Here is a 19,086-nt window from a genome sequence, read left to right on the forward strand (position 1 = left end):
CATGTGTGCTGTGACCTTTCTACATTTTAAGTTATAGCTCTGAAAGCAGATGTTCAAAGACAAGCAGTTCTACTGAGGCATGAAACCAGGAGCATCCTGAATTCCTTTAAGTCTGTACAGTTTCCTGGAAATATTTCTGTAGATGTTTAAGAGCATGAGAAAAGTCCAGGTGTGGTGGTGCTGTGTCACCTTTAGTCACAGAACTTGGAAGACAGAGACAAGAAGATCTCTATGAGTATTAGTAAACCTGGTCTACCTAGTGAGTTGCAAGCCAGGACTACCCAATGAGACCCTGCCTCAAAAGAAAAACAAAGCAAACAGACAAGCAAAAATCCAAACAAACAAACAACAATAATAACAACAAGCCAACCATAAACTCATACGAACAGATGAAAAGATAAATAAAGTGTGTTATACACAAAGAAAAGGAATTCTAAGCTATTCTGTAATATGGAGGAAACTTGAAGACATGATGCTCAGTAAGATAAGTCTGGTGAGGCAGAGGCAGGTGGATTGCTCTGAATTCAAGTCCAGCCTGCTCTATAAAGTGAGTCCAAGACAGCCAAGGCTACAAAGAGAAACCTACTTTCTAAAAAAGTAAACAAATAAATAAAAGAATAAATACATCAAACATAAAATGAAAACTGGTGAATGCTTCCACTTACCTGAAATATGCTGTCTCAGAGAGTGAATATTCACTGAGGCTCGTGTGTTGAAGGGCTGCTTGCTGGCTTCTGCCCATTGTTAGGAGAGTGTGGAACCAACGAGAGGTCTTGGAAACAGGTTGTTGAGTGAGATTGCTTCCTTCCCTACTTACATGGACTGAGCATCTTTTTGTGCTGATGTTCTGTCGCACTAAGAGTGAAAGAGAGCTGACCGTAGTTTGATGAGATCTCTGAAACCATGAGCCAACAAAAACCTTTTCTCTTGAACAATGATTACCTCAGGTATTTTGTTAAGGATTTAGAAATCTGACAAAAAGTGCAGTATCAAAATTCATAAAAACAGAAAACATGTGGTTGACTTCCAGGAGAAACAGGAAGTGGTCAGTGGAATTACCAGGAAGTACTCAGTAGTGTTCTTTAGAGAAGCAGAATTGAGAGAAAGTGTAGATATAAAGACAGAAGTTTCTTAGGAAATATTGTCTCATGTGACTGTAGTGGCTGAGTAGTCTACATTTGTAGCACTACCCAGCAGACTGAGGAGACTGAAGAGACAAGTGGGGGAACAATTCCAGTGTAAAAGCCACTATGGAGACCAGAGGGAGAAGGTACGGAAGTGGAGGAGGAGAGTTGCTTCTATTCTTTTTGCCTTCAGATTTTGAATCTTACCCCGAATATAAATAGATGTCTTTACTGATTACTCTGCTTATCTGTTGTGTGATGTTTCACAGCAAGATGTGAACACAATTTATTCACCCCAGATAGGGCACAAGGACAGATAAAAGAATCACTTCCACCCAAGTCTAGCTGAGTAAACCAACGGATTACTGGGGTCACTTGCAGGAACATGAGTAATTTTCAGGCAGCTTTATCACTAAAAATCCCAACCCAGTATAGGTGTAGATTTGTGAAGCTAACCTTGAAGCTCTTTGCTCACCTCGAAGGCAGCCCTCCTCTGAAGAGTCTCCCTATAATATTTCAGTTGTTGATTGTGTTTATTACATTGCAAAGGGGGTGGAGGTCTTACAGATGTTATGACTTTGATCTTCTAGCACCACGAAGCTACGGTATCTTATGAGCTTCCCCATCTCATCCATAAAGAAATGTTTTTTAATTCAGAGGAAATAGCTGCATGACATAACCTCCGTCTCCACACACTCTGCCTAGGCACCCAAGTGGTCCGGGTAAGGCATGAGCCATCACAGTGAGAGTGTTTTCAGCTAGAAAAGATGGGAATATTGTGGAGGTGGCTCGTGGTGACAGCTGCATAACAATGTGAGGGTACTTAAAGCCACATCAAGCAGCACACTTAAAATAGTTAAAACATAAGTCACTGTGAAGTTCATTTTTTGTGATATTAATAATGTCTGAGGTAAGCGAGTCTGTAGAAATAATAAAGTGCCCTTACCATTATAGTGTGATTTCAGTATTTATGAATTCATCTTCATGAGAAATTTTCTGAGATTCTACTAAATCTCAGTGAAAGTAAAAGTGAAGAGATCGCTTTGGAAATTGAATTTATCCAATGATGATCCCATCTTTTTTTTCTCTCATTCACTCCTCATCTAAGAAACAATGGTAGGGAGTAAGTAGGTAAGAAAGGGAATTGGTTTTTTAAAATGCTGATCTTTGATAAGATTGTGTTGGCTCTGCGTTTGGGCTGTTTTATGAACTGTGTAGACAAAAACTTTAAATAGCAAATAAGTTGTTTTTATCTTGTGCTAGATATCCTACATAAGAAGAGGGAAAACAAAAACAATAGGTCATGGAAGAGGGATATGGAATCCTATATACCCTGTCAATATTGGTGGGTTTACCTGTGTAACTTCCTGGATACTTCACCCATTCTTCTTCTATCTAGCCCCTTTGTGTCTCCACTTTTTCTCTCAGTGCTTTAAAACAAAATTCAGCTATCATAGAGTCTTATACACACAAACTTCAGAAAACATGTCTAGTAGGTAGGGAGTTCCTTCTACAAAAGCATAAGCAAGGCCTGGGCCTAAGTTAGGCTCCTCAGAGCTCATATAAAACCCATCTGGTAACGCATCTGTCACCTCAGTACTCCTGCTGTGAGCTGGAGGGCAGAGATAGGAAGGAATCTGGAATCTGGCAGATCAGCTAGCCTGGAGCATGGATCAGCAAACAAAAGAGCTTTACTTAAACAGTGGAAGACCAGGGCCCATCAACACCTGGGTTGTCCTCTGATTCCATATACCCCTGTGTTTTATATGCATACAAACAAACATGCATGGATTTTTAGGCACAAAAAGCCCAGGAAGCATGGGTCAGAATAAAACATTCTTTTCTGATCATCTTAACTATCCTGGATATTACAATTAATATGAACTTTAACTATATTTCTTAGTTTTATGTTTCAAGTACAAAACATTTTTTGTCTTTTTTTTTTTTTTACTATATCTCTTAAGTTCCTATTGAAACATTACCTACCCCATGTTCTGGATTTAAAAGATCATGTTACTGCACCTGGCTATTAAGACATTACCAGATATACATTATACACAAACTACAGACATACATAGATTCAATATAAGTATTTCCCCAAGATGACAGACCCAGGAAAAAAATCCAAGACTGTCTCATCTATTTCTAGTGGTCTCATGCTGCTGTTTAAAGTCACTGTATGCAGGGCTGTCCTACTGAGTCCAGTAGCCAGGTCAGCATAGCTAGAAGTGAGAATCTTACATGACTTATGTTACATTTCTAATTGCCAATTAAGACAATTAAAAGTAAAACGTACTACTTATAAAAAAAGACTTATAAAAAAGCGACAATCTGCCTTGGTGAATCAGCAAACAGATAAACATGGACAACGGAAGCAAATCATCTTGTGCAGGAACATTCCTTTCTGTGAACGTAGCTTGAAGTATGTGCTTCTTTGGGTGTCAAGCCCTTATCTGGTCCATCTACAGGGTCTTTCCTATAACTGTTATGAACAGTGCGCTTTTCCCTACTGTCTGTTTCTTGCTGAGAAGTCATGAAACACAACTGGGGTTACCACCGTCTCCACCCACGACTGGAGCCAACCTAAGAATTGGTGTTAGCCAACTTTCCAATATGAAGCAAAGCTCCCTTTCCTCCTGTGGCGATTGAGTCATCCTCGGCTAGATAAGAGCGGCTATTTAAACTGCCTCAGAGACTCGCTCACTGGCAGTCGGTTGAGCTCCTTGACTGCTTCAGTTTCCCATTTTTGGCATGAATTTGGAAATGACTTTCGATGACAGGATGAAGCCCGTGAATGACCAGCCTGATCAGAAGTCACTTGGCGAGAAGGCTAAAGGTACCAGGGGTGGGTGGGTGCTTATAGAAACAGAAAGCCAGGCTTAGCTCGGAGATGCAAATTAAATGTACTGTAGGATGAGGCTAGACAGCAAAAACGTTCAGAGAACAGGAAATACAAGAGACCAATACCTTTTCCTTAGAAGAAAAGGAAGTAGAATTCGAGAGACGAACCAGCTGCCCCTACATCTTTCCTCTAAGCTGTTCTCCGTGCTAAGGCTTTCAGTTAATGGCTTCTCCAAATCTTTACACTGAAGGCTTCAAGAGTGGTACTGATAGCATCTTCCTTCTACAGAAAGCTACCCCACAATCAGGAGGATTAATAAAGTCACTCAGTTTAATTGAACCATAGACAGAAGAGCCAAAATAGTACTACAGGTTCCCATTTGTGCGGAGCCCAGTCAATGAAACACGGCAGGAAATGCATTCCTTCATAGCACACAGTGATTATTTGTTTTTATAAGTGCTATTGAAGTACTGAAAAAATCTTAAGTGCCTTATGAATTACCTAAAGCAAATTAAGTATATTTGGCATGGCTGGGTAAACATTAGACTTTGTTGTCTATCGTTACTTTAAGAATTATAATTTATTTTTGGCCAATACAATAAGGTGAAATATTTAGGTTTAATTGATAAGCTTAAAATGTCTATTCTTCTATAAAATTAAGAGGAAAAAGTCCAGGTGATGGTGGTACACATCTTTAATCTCAGCATTTAGGAGGCAGAAATAGGTCAGTCTGTTTTATAGAGTGAGTTCCAGGACAGCCAGTGCTACACAGAGAAACTATGTCCCAGAAAAAAGGGAACAAAATGTAAGAAGGGGAAGAAAGTTAAACTTTGTTTCTTTAAGCAAGATTGGAATCTTTCAATGGGTAGCATACTGGTGAGTGTTTTGTGATTTAACATCTGAGCGGCTGAACTAGCTCAGAGTGAAAATAGTGCTGGTGTTTAGTAGTAGATTTAGAAGCTGATGTCAGTCATTGGTTTGTTCAACCATTCATTCATTTTTGTGTGTGTGTGTGCAATTAATGTTGTTTGCCTGACTTTCACCATAAATATGATTTGAGAGCCCTGCTTAGATTAGTTACCAACTGTGAATGGTATAAAGTAGGTACTAAAGTCAGTGAAGAAATATTTATTGATTGACTGAAGGTTATTTTGTGACTAGAAAGCCATGCTGAGTGAATTAGACCAATTATCTCTCTGTACCACAGAGATGGGATGAAGGTGCCTTATAGATAATAGGAGCTTGTGTCGTCTTTTAACATAGTGGCTCCTGGGATTGGAGTTTCCATTTAAAAGTTGTACACATACAATGTGAGATGAATACTGGGGTTGGCTGCAGGGGGGCGGGGGCGGAAATGTTTTACACACAAATACATGATGCCAGGTGTCAGGATAAGGCAACTACTTCTAAAAGATATTTCTGTCTTCTGTTGTCTGCCAGCTCACCACTAGTGTGGAGACAGAAATGATTCTGCCAGAGAATGAGCTATGTCTCTCCATGTCATATTTCCTATCTTTTGTTTTTGGTATCATCTGTAGAGTCTGACAAAGATTGTTAACGCATGAGAACTCTCAGTATATTTGACTGTTTGTTGACTTGGAGCCAGATTCACACTAAAAGCTTGGTACTCTAAGACATTGTAGCTTATGAGCATTGGATTAATGATCCATGTTTGGAGCCATATATCGTATTCCATGCCTGCTATTCCAGCGCTAGGGATGTTAGGGCAAGAAGACTCACCAGTCTGAGACCAGCCTTGGCTATTTAGTGAGTTCCAGGCTAGCCTGGGCTACCAAGTAAGCATTGTCTCAAACAAAAACAACATAAAACCCAAAGACCTATGTTTTAAGTTTTGGTACATGTGTGTTTTCAAGCTAGTGACTGGGGCTTTTAGTTTCTTCTGTACATGGAAAGGAGAATAACATCAATGTTCTGTTTATCTTACAAGGGAAGCAAACCACATACATGCTGTGTGATGGTTTTTCTCCAGGATTGGTAATGTCTGCCATTATTCAGTGCTGGGACAAGTCACAACATTCACAGGCCTGAGAACTGCATGACTCATTTCCATAAAAAAAAAAAGTCGACTTTTCCTCTGGGGATAAATAGCCACACCTAACATAAGTGTAAGGCAGCTATTATGATAACTCAAGTGCTTAGCAAGGTTTTTGTCCTAGTATCCTTTTGTCATTAGCTCAAGTTTTAAGAAGTACCTTTAGTGGAATAAGCATTGAATGGTAATATTACACACAGAGTTTCTTGAGGAAATCTCAGGTGACTCACAAAAATACTTTGCTTGACATCTGGCATTTGTTTGCATAATGTTTCTTACTATGTGTATTTCTGTATGTACACATCAGGCTTTCTGCACAATGGATGAAATTGTTTTGAGAGCACCTAGAAGGTCATTGTGTATAGAATCAATAATGCACAAGCTTTCAGAATCATGTATTTAGTGCCTCATACCTTGTACTCAGTCGCAGCTGTTTGCTTGTTTGTGCTTTCACGTGAGCCCATGAGTAATTTACTTCAGTTCGAGGTAAAACCATCAGCTGTCTTATCTGCACAGCTGCAGAGCCCGTGGGGTTGGGGAGGGGCTGAGGGGTTGCGGAGCACAGAGAAAGCAGCACAGATAGGATCTAGGGCCTGGCTCGATGACCTTCTTCGTCTTTGGCAATTTTCTGATTCTCCTTCCCTGCAGGCTTGCATCTTCTTTCCTCACAATGGTGGTGCCCTGTTGCTATGACTCTGGCCATCGTCTGCCTGGGGCTCTCAGTGACCCTTATTATACAATGGAAGCAAGGTAAGTGCTGAAATAGGGAACTGGAGTGAGCAGTGAGGGTTATGAGCACAGCTCGTACCAACTCAGGTCAGCCTAGATGTAGCATCATTTTAGGCTAACTGCTTTGAGAATAAGCCAAGCATTGAATGGGTATATTGTGGTTCATCCCTCCACCGGAGAGGGGGATGGAACGCAGATTATTCACAGTAGAGTGTTTTTGTTCCCCCCCCCCCCGCCCCATAATTTCGTGGAGGATCCTACTTATATCCTAGATTAATTTGGTAATAACTTGAAGTTCCCAATACAGAGGGTCATCTGAGCAACCCCAAAGCGAAGGAAATCCCGTTTAGTTCTGTTTTGATCTGATTAAATGTTAAGAATCATAATGGCCCCCTTAGTATAAGTAAAACATTGTCGGCCAAATGTACTTTGAGTTTATAGCATGTAGGAAAGTGGAGATACTATGAGGGAAAAGTAAGGGGTGAGGAAAAGGACTAGAGCACCTAAGAAGGAAAAAGTATTTTCCACGCAGCAGCCTGGGTGAGCGGGTTGCCGGGCTGAGTTATTCCACCAGCCAGGGCTAAGAAATAAGGCTTCAGAGGCACCATCTGCTTCCCAGGATCTAACACCGGGTGATTTGGGGTCATTTTCTTTAATGATCTGTGACCACCTGAGGCCTCTCCTAATGATAGGGTGGGGGAATCACACTCTGCAGAGGGTAGAAGAACCTTCCTTGGAGGTGTTGATAACTTTTCCGCATGCTCAGATTTGGCCCAGAGGCAAAGGATTTGCAGCCCCTTGCACTGAAACAGAGCTGAGTTTCAAGCACAGAGTTCTTCAACCTCACAATTGCACAACATTCCTTTCGTCTCCACCCTTTTAGACACTTCTATGGCTAAAACGAAATTAAGTTTAATGCCACTATACAAAAATTTACGTATTTCCTGGGTGGTTGCCTCAAAAATAAGCAAATGTCAGAGCTCCTAAATAAAATTAGGAAGTCTGGCAGTGTAGACAAAGTGGGAGCTACAAAGAAATTGAGTTGAAAAACAAAAAGTGCTAATGACACTTCCTTCTATGAGTCAGAGTCCAGGGGATAAGTGACTAATATAGATTGCCAGTATTTTATTTACTACATTATACTATTTCTTACCTTATCATTTCTTTAATTTTTTTTATTTTACCTTTTTAATGTTGAGAAATTCATACATGTATATGCATTTTGATCAAACACATGACCACTTTCTTCCCTCTCAATTCCTTCGCACAACCACACTTTTTCTCTGAATTTCATGTACTCTGTTTTTCATTGTAAAACCCATTGAGTCCACCTAATGCTGCCTGTTCATACATGGATGTGGGGCCATCTGCTGGAGCATAGGTAGCCTCACCAGGGTCAAAAAGCTGACTCTCTCTTTCTCATAGCCATCAACTGCCAGTAGTTCCTCAACTAGGAGTGAACCCACAACCATTCTCTGTTTTTTTCCTTTTTATTTCCAAGCTAGATATGAAACCGAGGACCCTTTGGATGCTGACCACATCCTCTGACACTGAGCATCATCCCCTCACCCCTCTGCCACTGAATTTCTAGATTACCACTCTTCATTATTACTTTGTGTGTAAATCTCAACTAAAACTGAACTCTGGCAATTTTTATTCAGAAATATCTGCATGATTGCTAATAAAAATTAAAATGAAATGGCAATTACAAAAATGCAGCTGAGTAACTTCTAATCCTGTAAATTTGGACAATATCCCAGAAGTCTTTGAAGTGTATTTATTCTTCCATCATTGTTCAAGTTAGTAAACTATTTGTGTCAACACTCATCTGTTGTCAAGATAGACTATTTGGGTCTGTGTTTTCATGTCCAGGGCATGCAGTGACAGCTTTTGTAATGGAGAGGTGAGGCTGGCACTTAATTCTCTATGATTTAGTTCTCCAGGCATCCAACCTCCTGAAGCAATACCAAGCAAACCTTACTCACCAAGACAGTGTCCTGGAAGGGCAAATATTAGCTCAGAAGGCAGCAGAAAACTCTTCCCGGCAGTCACAGCGAGAACTGAGGGAAATGATAGACACTCTCACCCAGAAGCTGAAGGAGAAATCCAGGGAGCAGGAGGAGCTTCTGCAGCAGAACCAGAGCCTCCAAGATGCCCTGCAGAGAGCAGCCAACTCCTCAGGTACAGGGGAGGGCAGTGAAGAGCAGTGGTGGGTGCTCTGCTCAGTCTTAATTAGGTTTAACAAAAGCACCGCACCTCACCCATGCCAGGCGCTCAGAGTGGCCTGCACAAGCTCTCTGTTGGTGCCATTTCCACTCCAGCCTGTGACAAGCCTTGTAGGCATCGGATCTGCGGGTGCTCTCCTTTCTCATGGCCTGGAAGGTTCTTTTCCTTCTTTCTTTCATATTCTAGCTCTGAGGTTTGTGCCGCTGTGCCCTCCTGTCCCATTGTCGCCTCTTGCCATAGATATGTTATTGTTCCATCCAAATGCACCTTAGTCACTATCTTCTTTTTCCTTTGCCATCTTCCTGTCATTGCACTTCTTTACCCCAGCTTCCGTATTAGCTTCATTCTGTCTCTGTTTCCTAAATGTGCACTACGTCTGTCTAAGCACAACCAGTGGAGGCCAGCTGACCAGAGACTTTGGTAGATACTTCAGGTCAAATGAAAGTAAGAGGTCTAGAAAGTGAGCTTATATAGAGACTGAGGTGACTTCATTTGTCTAAGGGATTCAGAATCTAAGGGATAGAGATAAGAACAGATCATGATGTCAACTTTTGTGCAATAGAGAATGTAATTGCATTTTGAGCTTTTTCTGCAGTGTGATCAGTGATTTATGTGCTTCTAAGTACAGAACTAGGTGTGGCAGAGTCTTTTTTACTATGATGTCCTTCCTAGGAAGTGCATATATGGAGGACTCTATTCTCAGAATTAGCAATTAGTTGTCACTCATAAACAAATTTCTTTAATCTGTTGCTTGTGTGGCTAACAGTTTAACTGTGTGCCTTTTTCGAATGCAGATTATAAAATATTATATAAATAGTTCACTGTATAGAGGGAAATACTGAGAGCAGGATGAGGAGTGGTTTGATGTAAAGTTATTCAGTTTATAAGTCTTTTCAGCCCCAGTATGGTGGGACACACCTTTATTCCTATTTATTCCTAAATAGGGATATGGATGCAGGCAGATCTCTGAGTTCAAGGTTAGCCTGGTCTACATGACAAATTCCTGCCAGGATCACATAGAGAAATTAAAGAAACAAAGAAGAAAATGAAAAGAGAAAGAAGGAAAGAAAGAAAGAAAGAAGAGAGGAGACTTTTTCGTATGAAAGGAATAATTTAAATTTGCAAAAATTAACAGAAATTTTTAGAAAATTCAGTTTCAACTAGTATCAAACATACATTTAATATTCATAGGGAGGGAATCTATCAATAAATCAAAGGGACCCAAAACTTCAAACCGTGTTTAAGGGAAGGAGGCTTAAATATCAAGGGCGGAAGTGTTTACATTCAGAGACAGTCATAATCCCAGCCTCTGCTTTGTTTCCAAGATGCAGCAGTAAAACAGTTTACATTAATTAGCTATGTATTGTGTGGGATTGTATCTGTGTCAGGACCCTAAAGAAGCCCTGTAAGAGATGCCAGAGATGACGAGTGGGTGGTTCAGACACAGAACTGGAATGCCCCTTTCTGACAAATATACCAGGCCTTGTGTTCCTTGACTTCTAATGTTAGATATTACCAATCAGTAGAGAACCCCATATGAAAGCTTTGACCATATGGCTTCCAGAAGAGCCTCATAAACATATCATAATACTGAAATCCTGTGTGTAAAATGACTCTAGTTTTCTCAAATTTGAGGAAAGTTTTATCTGTCCTACTAAACAGATCCTGTATGATTTATTGTAAGCTAAGGTGATGCGATGCCTTCAAATGAATAGATTTTTACATTTAGCACCAGAATTGGTCATCTTTCTTAATTTTTATCTATGAAAATTTATTAATGGAAATGGCAGGTTCCTTGTAGGCCCTCAAATCCTGAATCAACGTGTCTAAAGCCCACAGAGGGATATTTTTTTCAATTAGTTCATCCTCAAAGACTTTCAAGAGGGAGTGTGCTACAGTGGCTGTATTGGGTTTTCGGGAGGAACAGAACCAACAGGATGACTATATATTAAAGAGGATTTGTCAGTCTGGTTGACATCCTATATCCTATGTCTGAGGAATCCAATGATGACTATATCGCACTGGATGGGTGGAGAATTTGGCAGTCCATTAGTCAGTGAGCCTGCATGTCTTGGCTGTTGATGTCTGGCACTGAAGGTCTGGAGTATCCCTGAAGAGCTACTGATCTTCAGTTTGTTTCCGGAGCCAGAGGAAGAAGAAGAAGAAGAAGAAGAAGAAGAAGAAGAAGAAGAAGAAGAAGAAGAAGAAGAAGAAGAAGAAGAAGAAGAAGAAGAAGTTCTCCTATCAAGGAGGGGATGCAGATATGGGATGGATAAACTTGCATGCAGAGTAAATGCACATAGGCACAAAGCAAAAGTCCCTTCTCCCTGCTTGTCTTTGTGATGCTTCAGGACGGGGTCACCCATACTTAGGGGAGGTCTTCCTGCTTCACATAACCTGATTATGAAAACCCTTCACAGGCATGCCCAGCAGCCTGGCTTTTAGTCCATTCCAGATCCAAACAGGTTGACAAACAAGGTTTATCCATGGACATTAAATACATACTTTTAGCTCAAATTCCTGACTTCTTGATCTGTGAAATGAAAACAATTAGTGGAGTCTATCTGAGTTCTTGTATGCTAAGTACTTCCAACAGTCTGTGCACTTGGTAAATAATATTAGTGTTTATTAAGTGTTGTATGTAGTAATAGATATTGCTATATGCAAAATAGTATTTTACACAGACACACAGACACACAAACACATAGTTGATTTTAATACCACTTAAATGGTATGGACTTTTCACTTAGCCATAATAGAGCCATAATGAGCCACTAGATCAACTACTTAGTTTACCAAAACCTGATTTGTGTACATTTACAGACTAGGATGGTGCTAGGCAAATAATAGTGAAAATGGGACCTCTTGCCTTAGTTTTCTCTCTGCCCTTTCTACTTTACTCTGATTTAATTATTCTAGGATCTTCCTACTTTATCCTTTACCTATGTATTTTCATTTTCTGTATTTTTGATTAATTTTCTTTTTTGGTTGTTGTAGATAGATTCTCACTCTGTAGTCCATATTAGCCTGGGTCTCATTATTTAGACCAGATTGGCCTTGAACTTATGGAAGTCCCCCTGCCTCAGTCTCCTGAGTGCTGGAGTTGCAGGCAAGAACCACATTCTTAGTCCTACATTTGTCTTTCAGATGAACTTGCTTCTATCATATTATCAGGTGTGTTTGTGCCACAGTGAAGCTGCAATCCTACTGTAACTCTTCTTAAGGGTATTTTCCCACCTTGTCCATACTGTAGAGGAGTCACAGCGAGAACTGAGGGAAATGATAGACACGCTCACCCGGAAGCTGAAGGAGAAATCCAGGGAGCAGGAGGAGCTTCTGCAGCAGAACCAGAGCCTCCAAGACGCCCTGCAGAGAGCAGCCAACTCCTCAGGTACAGGGGAGGGCAGGGAAGAGCAGTGGTGGGTGCTCTGCTCAGTCTTAATTGGGTTTAACAAAACCACTGCACCTCACCCATGCCAGGCGCTCAGAGTGGCCTGCACAAGCTCTCTGTTGGTGCCATTTCCACTCCAGCCTGTGACAAGCCTCGTAGGCATTGGATCTGCGGGTGCTCTCCTTTCTCATGGCCTGGAAGGTTCTTTTCCTTCTTTCTTTCATATTCTAGTTCTGAGGTTTGTGTTGCTGTACTCTCTTGTCCCATAGTTGCCTGTGTTATTTTTTCCATCCAAATGCACCTTAGTCACTGTATCCCCTTTTCTTTGGCATCTTCTTATAATTGCAATTCTTCACCCCAACTTCCATATTACCTTCATTTTGCCCCTGTTTCTTTTAATTTTATTTTATTAGTTCTTTCAGATTACATCTAAATTGTTATCCCATCACTTGTATCCTCCCATTCTTCCCTCCCTCCCACTTTCACCCTATTCCCCTCCCCTAGGTCTATGATAGAGTTGCCCCTGTTTCTTCCTTTTTTTTTTCTTTTTTCTTTTGGCCCTGTTTCTTAAAGGGGCACTACATCTGCATAAATACAACCAGTGGAGTCAGCTGACAGGAGACTTAAGGAGATACTTTAGGTTGAACAAAAGTAAGAGGTCTGGGAATTGGGATTATACAGGAATTGAGGTGACTTCATTTGTCTAGGGGATTGAGAATCTAGAGGGTACAGAAAGAACACATAATGCCCCCAACTTTCATGCAATAAGAATGTAATTACATTTCTACACTCTTGAGCTTTTCTGCAATGTACTCAGTGACTTTTGTGCTTCTGAGTACAGAATTGCGTGTGGCAGAACCTCTTTAACTATGATGTCCTTCCTAGAAACTGCATATATGAGGACTCTATTCTCAGGGTTAGCAATTAAGTACCACTCAAAAGCAAAATTCTTCCATTTGCTGCTTGTGTGGCTAATAGTTTAACTGTGCGCCTTCTTTGAGTGCAGATTATAAAATACGACATAGATAGCCATCAGCTCATTGTATAAGCAGAAATACTGAGAGCAGGACAGAGTTTAACAAAATGATGAGGAGTGGTTTTATATAAAATTATTCAGTTTATAAGTCTTTTCAGGACCAGCATAGCAGGGTACACCTTCAATCCTAACTGGGGAGACAGAGGCATGTAGGGCTCTGAATTCAAGGCCAGTGTGGTTTACTCAGCAAGTTCTAGCCATCATTACACAAAGCAATTAAGTGAATACATAAGTAATAAATCCTTTCTGTATAAAAGGGCTAGTTTATATTTGCAAAAATAAAAATGTTTAGACAAATTGACCTTTGATTGGGTCAGACATATGTTTAATTTTACTAGGGAAGGACCTATAAATAAAATGAAGTGATCCAACACTTGAGACCAGATTTAAGGCAAGGAGGCTTAAATATCAAGGATGGAAGTGTTTATATACACAGACAACCAAAATTCCAGCCTATGGATTGTTTCCCAAATGCAGCAGTAAAAAAATTTGCATTTTGTGGGATTCAATGTGTGTCAGGACCAGGAAGAAGCCTCTCTGATAGATGCCAGAGATGTAGGACTCATTATTTAGACCAGATTGGCCTTGAACTTATGGAAGTCCCCCTACTTTAGTCTCCTGAGTGCTGGAGTTGCAGGCAAGAACCACATTCTTAGTCCTACACTTGTCTTTCAGATGAAGCTTGCTTCTATCATATTATCAGGTGTGTTTGTGCCACAGTGAAGCTGCAATCCTACTGTAACTCTTCTTAAGGGTATTTTCCCACCTTGTCCACACTGTAGAGGAGTCACAGCGAGAACTGAGGGAAATGATAGACACGCTCACCCGGAAGCTGAAGGAGAAATCCAGGGAGCAGGAGGAGCTTCTGCAGCAGAACCAGAGCCTCCAAGACGCCCTGCAGAGAGCAGCCAACTCCTCAGGTACAGGGGAGGGCAGTGAAGAGCAGTGGTGGGTGCTCTGCTCAGTCTTAATTGGGTTTAACAAAAGCACCGCACCACACCCATGCCAGGCGCTCAGAGTGGCCTGCACAAGCTCTCTGTTGGTGCCATTTCCACTCCAGCCTGTGACAAGCCTCGTAGGCATCGGATCTTTTGATGATCTCTTTCCTAATAGCACTGGCTGCTCTTCTAGAGGACCTAGGTTGGGTTCCCAGCACCCACACAGCAGCGCATCACTGTCTGCAGCTCCAGTTCCAGTGGATCTTAATGCCTCATCCAGCCTCTGAAAGTCCTGCATACTCATGGTGAACACACAGATACACAGATACACAGACAAAACACCACACACGTAAACGTTATTTTTGTTAAAAAGGGAAATAAAGACCCTGCCCATTCTAGTGTCTGTAGAATCTGGGTATCATTCTAATGAAGAACTGATGAAATGCTTTAACTCAGAACTCATCTGTTCTATGCTAATACTTCCTAGGTCCTTGTCCGCAAGCCTGGATCTGGCATCAAGAAAACTGTTACCTGTTCGCTGGGCAGCTTAACTGGGCAAATAGTCAGAAGAACTGTCTGTCTTTGGATGCCAAGTTGCTGCATATTAATAGCACAGATGACCTGGTGAGTTGCTTGGGGCAATAGTGGGATGGATTATGGGTTAGTAAAAAAAAAATGAATCAGGCTTAGAAGTTTGGGGGAGTGTTTTAGTTAGGGTTTTATTCCTAGGAATGGTTGCCATGGCCATGGAAACTCTTCTAAAGGAAAGCATTTATTTGGGGCGTGCTTACAGTTTCAGAGGTTTAGTCCATTTTCATCTTATTGGAAGCATGGCAAAACACAGGCAGACATGGTGCTGGAGAGCAGCTGAAAAGTCTACATCTGGATCTGCAGACAGCAGGGAGAGAGTGACACTGGGCTTGACTTGAGCTTCTAAAAATCTCAAAGCCCACCCCCCTGTTACACGCTTCCTCCAACAGGGCACACCATCATTAATGTCACTCCCTATAAGTGTATGAGGGCCATTTTCATTCAAACCACCACAGGAAGGAAACATTTGAGAGAGAAAAATAGCTGTTTTTCACCCGATTGCATAATTGGCCTTGAACACACAGGATGTAAAGTCTCCATAAGACTCTATAAATATTTTTATTAAACCACCAAGTGATGTTGAAGAGCTCCTTTATATTTGGTTTGCTGAATCTAAAAAGTCAGAGTGGTGTCTTTCCACAGCAATTTGTCATACAAGCAACCTCTCACTCCACCGCCCCATTCTGGATGGGATTGCATCGGAAGAAAGCCAACCAGCCTTGGCTCTGGGAGAACGGCTCCCCTTTGAGTCTTAAAATGTAAGTTCACCCACCGGTCCACCTGGTGGCCATTTTGAGTGTCTTAGTCCTGTCTGGACCTGCTTTGAAGTCACTGTCACATCCCACTTACATCTTCTTGTCAGAGCAAGGAGTGTGGACTCCATAAAAATCACAATAGGGTTTGCCATTGGCTCCTTCAGACGTTGCTGGCATTTCCTTTCGCATTATTGATTTCAAGCTTTGAGATGAGGTTGATTTCTAACACAATGACAATATATGTATTTGCTTTTTTTTTTTTTTTCTCTCTACCTGCAGATTTAAGATCAGGGGTGTTTCTTTCCAGATGTATCCAGCAGGCACCTGCGCATATATTCAACAGGGGTCTGTATTTGCTGAAAACTGCATTTTAACTGCATTTAGCATATGCCAGAAGAAGGCAAATCTACTGCCAATGCAGCGAATCTAAAGATTCTGGAGAAGAGCAGAAGAGCTTTGACTGTTGTTCTGAAATTTAAGCTCCTCTTCTTTACTTGAGCATACAGCATGATGACCCTGACAGCTGTCAGTTCCCTGCTAGCTGCAGCTCACCTCAGCAGAGACAAGAACCGGAAGCAAAAACTGGGAATCCAGCTGTTTGCCGTCTTTGTATCAAAACCTGTGCGTTCAGTTGTTTATCCACCTACGTTGGCCTTGCCCCTCCCACGCCACCCAACCAACCTGCAATCCTTCTTCCTTTTGGTCTTTTGAGCGATGACTCCTGGCTGACCGGGAGAGTGTTTTCACTCACTCCTCTACCTCAGTGGGCGCTCTGGTGCTGCATAGAAGAGAAAATGTGGAGAACCTGCCCGAGTGCAGGCAGAGGGCTCAGAGGGGAAGCATGCCCAAGAAATAGCGCGCCAAGAAACAGACCGGCGGGAGAGCTGCACTACAAGCAGGAACTCAAGCTCTCTAAAACGCCATGGCTAGATCTTTGTGTCTGTGGCTCATCTCCAGACCGCACCATTTACACAGTTTTTTTTATTTTATTTTATGTTTATGGGTGGTTTGCCTACATGTATGTCTGTGCACCACATGAGTGCCTGATGCCATTGGGGGTCAAAGGGAGGCATAAGATTTCCTGGGACTGGAATTACAGATGGTCATGAGCTGTGACATAAGTGCTAGAAATTGAACTCAGTGCCCTCTGGAAGGGCAGCTGGGGCTCTTAACCATGAGCTGTCTCTTCTGTCCCTGGGATTAATTCTTGTACCAGTTATTTCCTGATCTTTTCTCTACCAAAAAGAAGTGTTGTAAATTTAGCCATTTAAAACAGTATTTCTTAGAGTCATAGAATATATGGCTCATCAAAAAACAAAAACAAAAACAAAACAAAACAAAAAAAACCCAGAATTTTCTTCCTCAATTGCATACCCTTTGTAGACAGCCTCTCCTTGACACTGTCATGCAATGCTATGATTCAGAAGCATACATGACCAAAACGGAAGAAACTGAGTTGCAGAACATGTTCTTAGAGCAAACTGAACTGGATATAAAAATACTGCTCCATTGGAACAGACAGATTTAGATACTTTTGTTCTCAGAGCCTCCACTCTCCACACACCTCAGGCTCTTCAACTTTCAAAGGGAGCTTTCCATTGTTCTAGAGATAATATAGCAGGTGTGTGTGTGTGTGTGTGTGTGTGTGTGTGTGTGTGTGTGTGTTCGTTCATATGCTAGATACATTCTGGCGAAGATGAGACATTGGTAGTTTTGTGTGTAATGAACTTGTTATAGACCAAATTTGTAAGTCTTTCCCGTGGTTCCCTGTGATGATCATATCGCCACAGCCAAAACGATGACTATATCTGTCACTTTGGCCCTTTCCCAATGCCTGCTCCCTAGAACAAACACCAATCTGCTTTCATTTTGTATTTCATAGAATATATATATATATATATATATATATATATATATATATATATATATATATTTTAAGACAAGGTCTCGCTGTGAGGCTCTGGCTGGCCTAGAACTCACTACATAGACCAGGCTGGTATCCAACTCGCAGAGTTCCTCCTGCCTCTCCCTCCCAAGTTCTAAGATTAAAGGAATACACTGCCACACATGGCTCATACAGTTTGTGTGAATGGAAGTACATGATACGTCTTTTTTCTTTTTCTTTTTTAATCCAGCTTCTTCCACTTGGTGCTATTTCTTGGGTTCTCATACATCTCCAGCTCAGGGTTTCTATCCGTTCTTCATTCTTTTTAAATGTTGAGTATTTCCCTGTGGGCCCATACTACCGATTGTTTATCTCTGTACTTGTTGATGCCATTTGGGTTGTCTGGGTTTGGGGTCACCTACAAATAAAGCTGCTATAAATATCCATGGGCAAATCTTTCTTTAAACCCAGGATCTGATTTTGCAGGTAAGCACCTAGGAGTGTGACGTTTGGATCATGTGGTATGTGAATATATGCTCAGTGACCTGAGAAACTGCTAAGCATGATCCCAGAGTTAAGGAACTTCGCCTTCCCGCCAGCAATGTAGACAGGAACTAGTTCCTTTTCATCCACACCACAATTTGGTATGGTCAATCTCATTATTTTAACCACAGTTTTCCTTCTCTTCTCTTCTCCTAGCCCTTCCTTTTACCTTCCCCTCCCCCTTTCGGCTCCTCCTCCTCCTTTTCTTTTCAGAAAATGGGAGGCCTCACAAGGCATGGATGTCAACCAGTCTTGGCATGTCAAGTTGCAGTAAGACTAGGAACATCTTCTCCTATGAAAATCTTAATTTTTAGATTTATGTATTTTTTTATGTAATAGTGCTTTGCTTGAAAGTATGTGTGGATATTATGTGAAGGCCTGGTGCCGGTGGAAGTCAGAAGAGGGCATTGTATCTTTTGGAACTGGAATTACAAATGATTGTGAGCCATCCTGTCAGTCCTGGGAACTGAACCCAGGTCCCCTGGAAGGACAGGTAGTGCTCTTAATCACTGAGCCATCTCTCTAGGCCCTTTAGGTAATCTTATAGATATGTAGCTGTGTGTAGTTACAGTTTTAATTTAAAGTTCTTAAATGGCAATTTGTCTTGGATTTATTTTTATGTTATCCTTAACTCTCTGTACATTTTCTATGATGAAATAACTGAACATTTTGAGAATTTTGTTTTCTTAAATTCTAAATCTGAAGGATATACATACTTGAGAATTAAAAGCAGCCTGTTGTGGAACAAGGGTGTTTTTGTTTGTTTCTTTGCTTGCTTGCTTGCTTGTTTGCTTGTTTTGGTTACAGCTCTTTTTTTGTAGTTGGTTCTTTGAACAGAACATTCACAAAACAGACCTTTTAAACTTTGATGAAGTTTGTTTTCATATTTCATCTATTATTTCTAAGAACTCTCTGCCTAATTCAACATTATAAAACTTTTCTCTTATGTCTTTTGGTCCAAAAAAAATTGTAG

The 19,086-nt window shown here is 41.1% G+C and overlaps 1 protein-coding gene across 2 annotated transcripts; it reads left to right on the forward strand.

Moving 5' to 3' along the window:
• Nucleotides 1-3,835: 3,835 nt before the first annotated feature.
• OLR1 (oxidized low density lipoprotein receptor 1) lies at nucleotides 3,836-17,569 on the forward strand. Of its 2 annotated transcripts, none has more exons than XM_084766600.1 (8): nucleotides 3,836-3,960; nucleotides 6,668-6,769; nucleotides 8,684-8,929; nucleotides 12,228-12,365; nucleotides 14,184-14,321; nucleotides 14,827-14,963; nucleotides 15,573-15,688; nucleotides 15,965-17,569. In XM_084766600.1, the coding sequence occupies exons 1-8, from the start codon at nucleotides 3,876-3,878 to the stop codon at nucleotides 16,113-16,115; spliced, it is 1,113 nt and encodes a 370-aa protein (XP_084622726.1). In that variant the 5' UTR covers nucleotides 3,836-3,875; the 3' UTR covers nucleotides 16,116-17,569. The 2 variants fall into 2 exon arrangements, with proteins under 2 accessions (XP_084622726.1, XP_084622727.1); XM_084766601.1 differs by having other exon boundaries at nucleotides 15,993-17,569.
• The last annotated feature ends 1,517 nt before the right edge of the window (nucleotides 17,570-19,086 follow it).

This window comes from Acomys minous (genome assembly GCF_964271855.1).
Source record: "Acomys minous genome assembly, chromosome: 17".
Taxonomy (NCBI): domain Eukaryota; kingdom Metazoa; phylum Chordata; class Mammalia; order Rodentia; family Muridae; genus Acomys; species Acomys minous.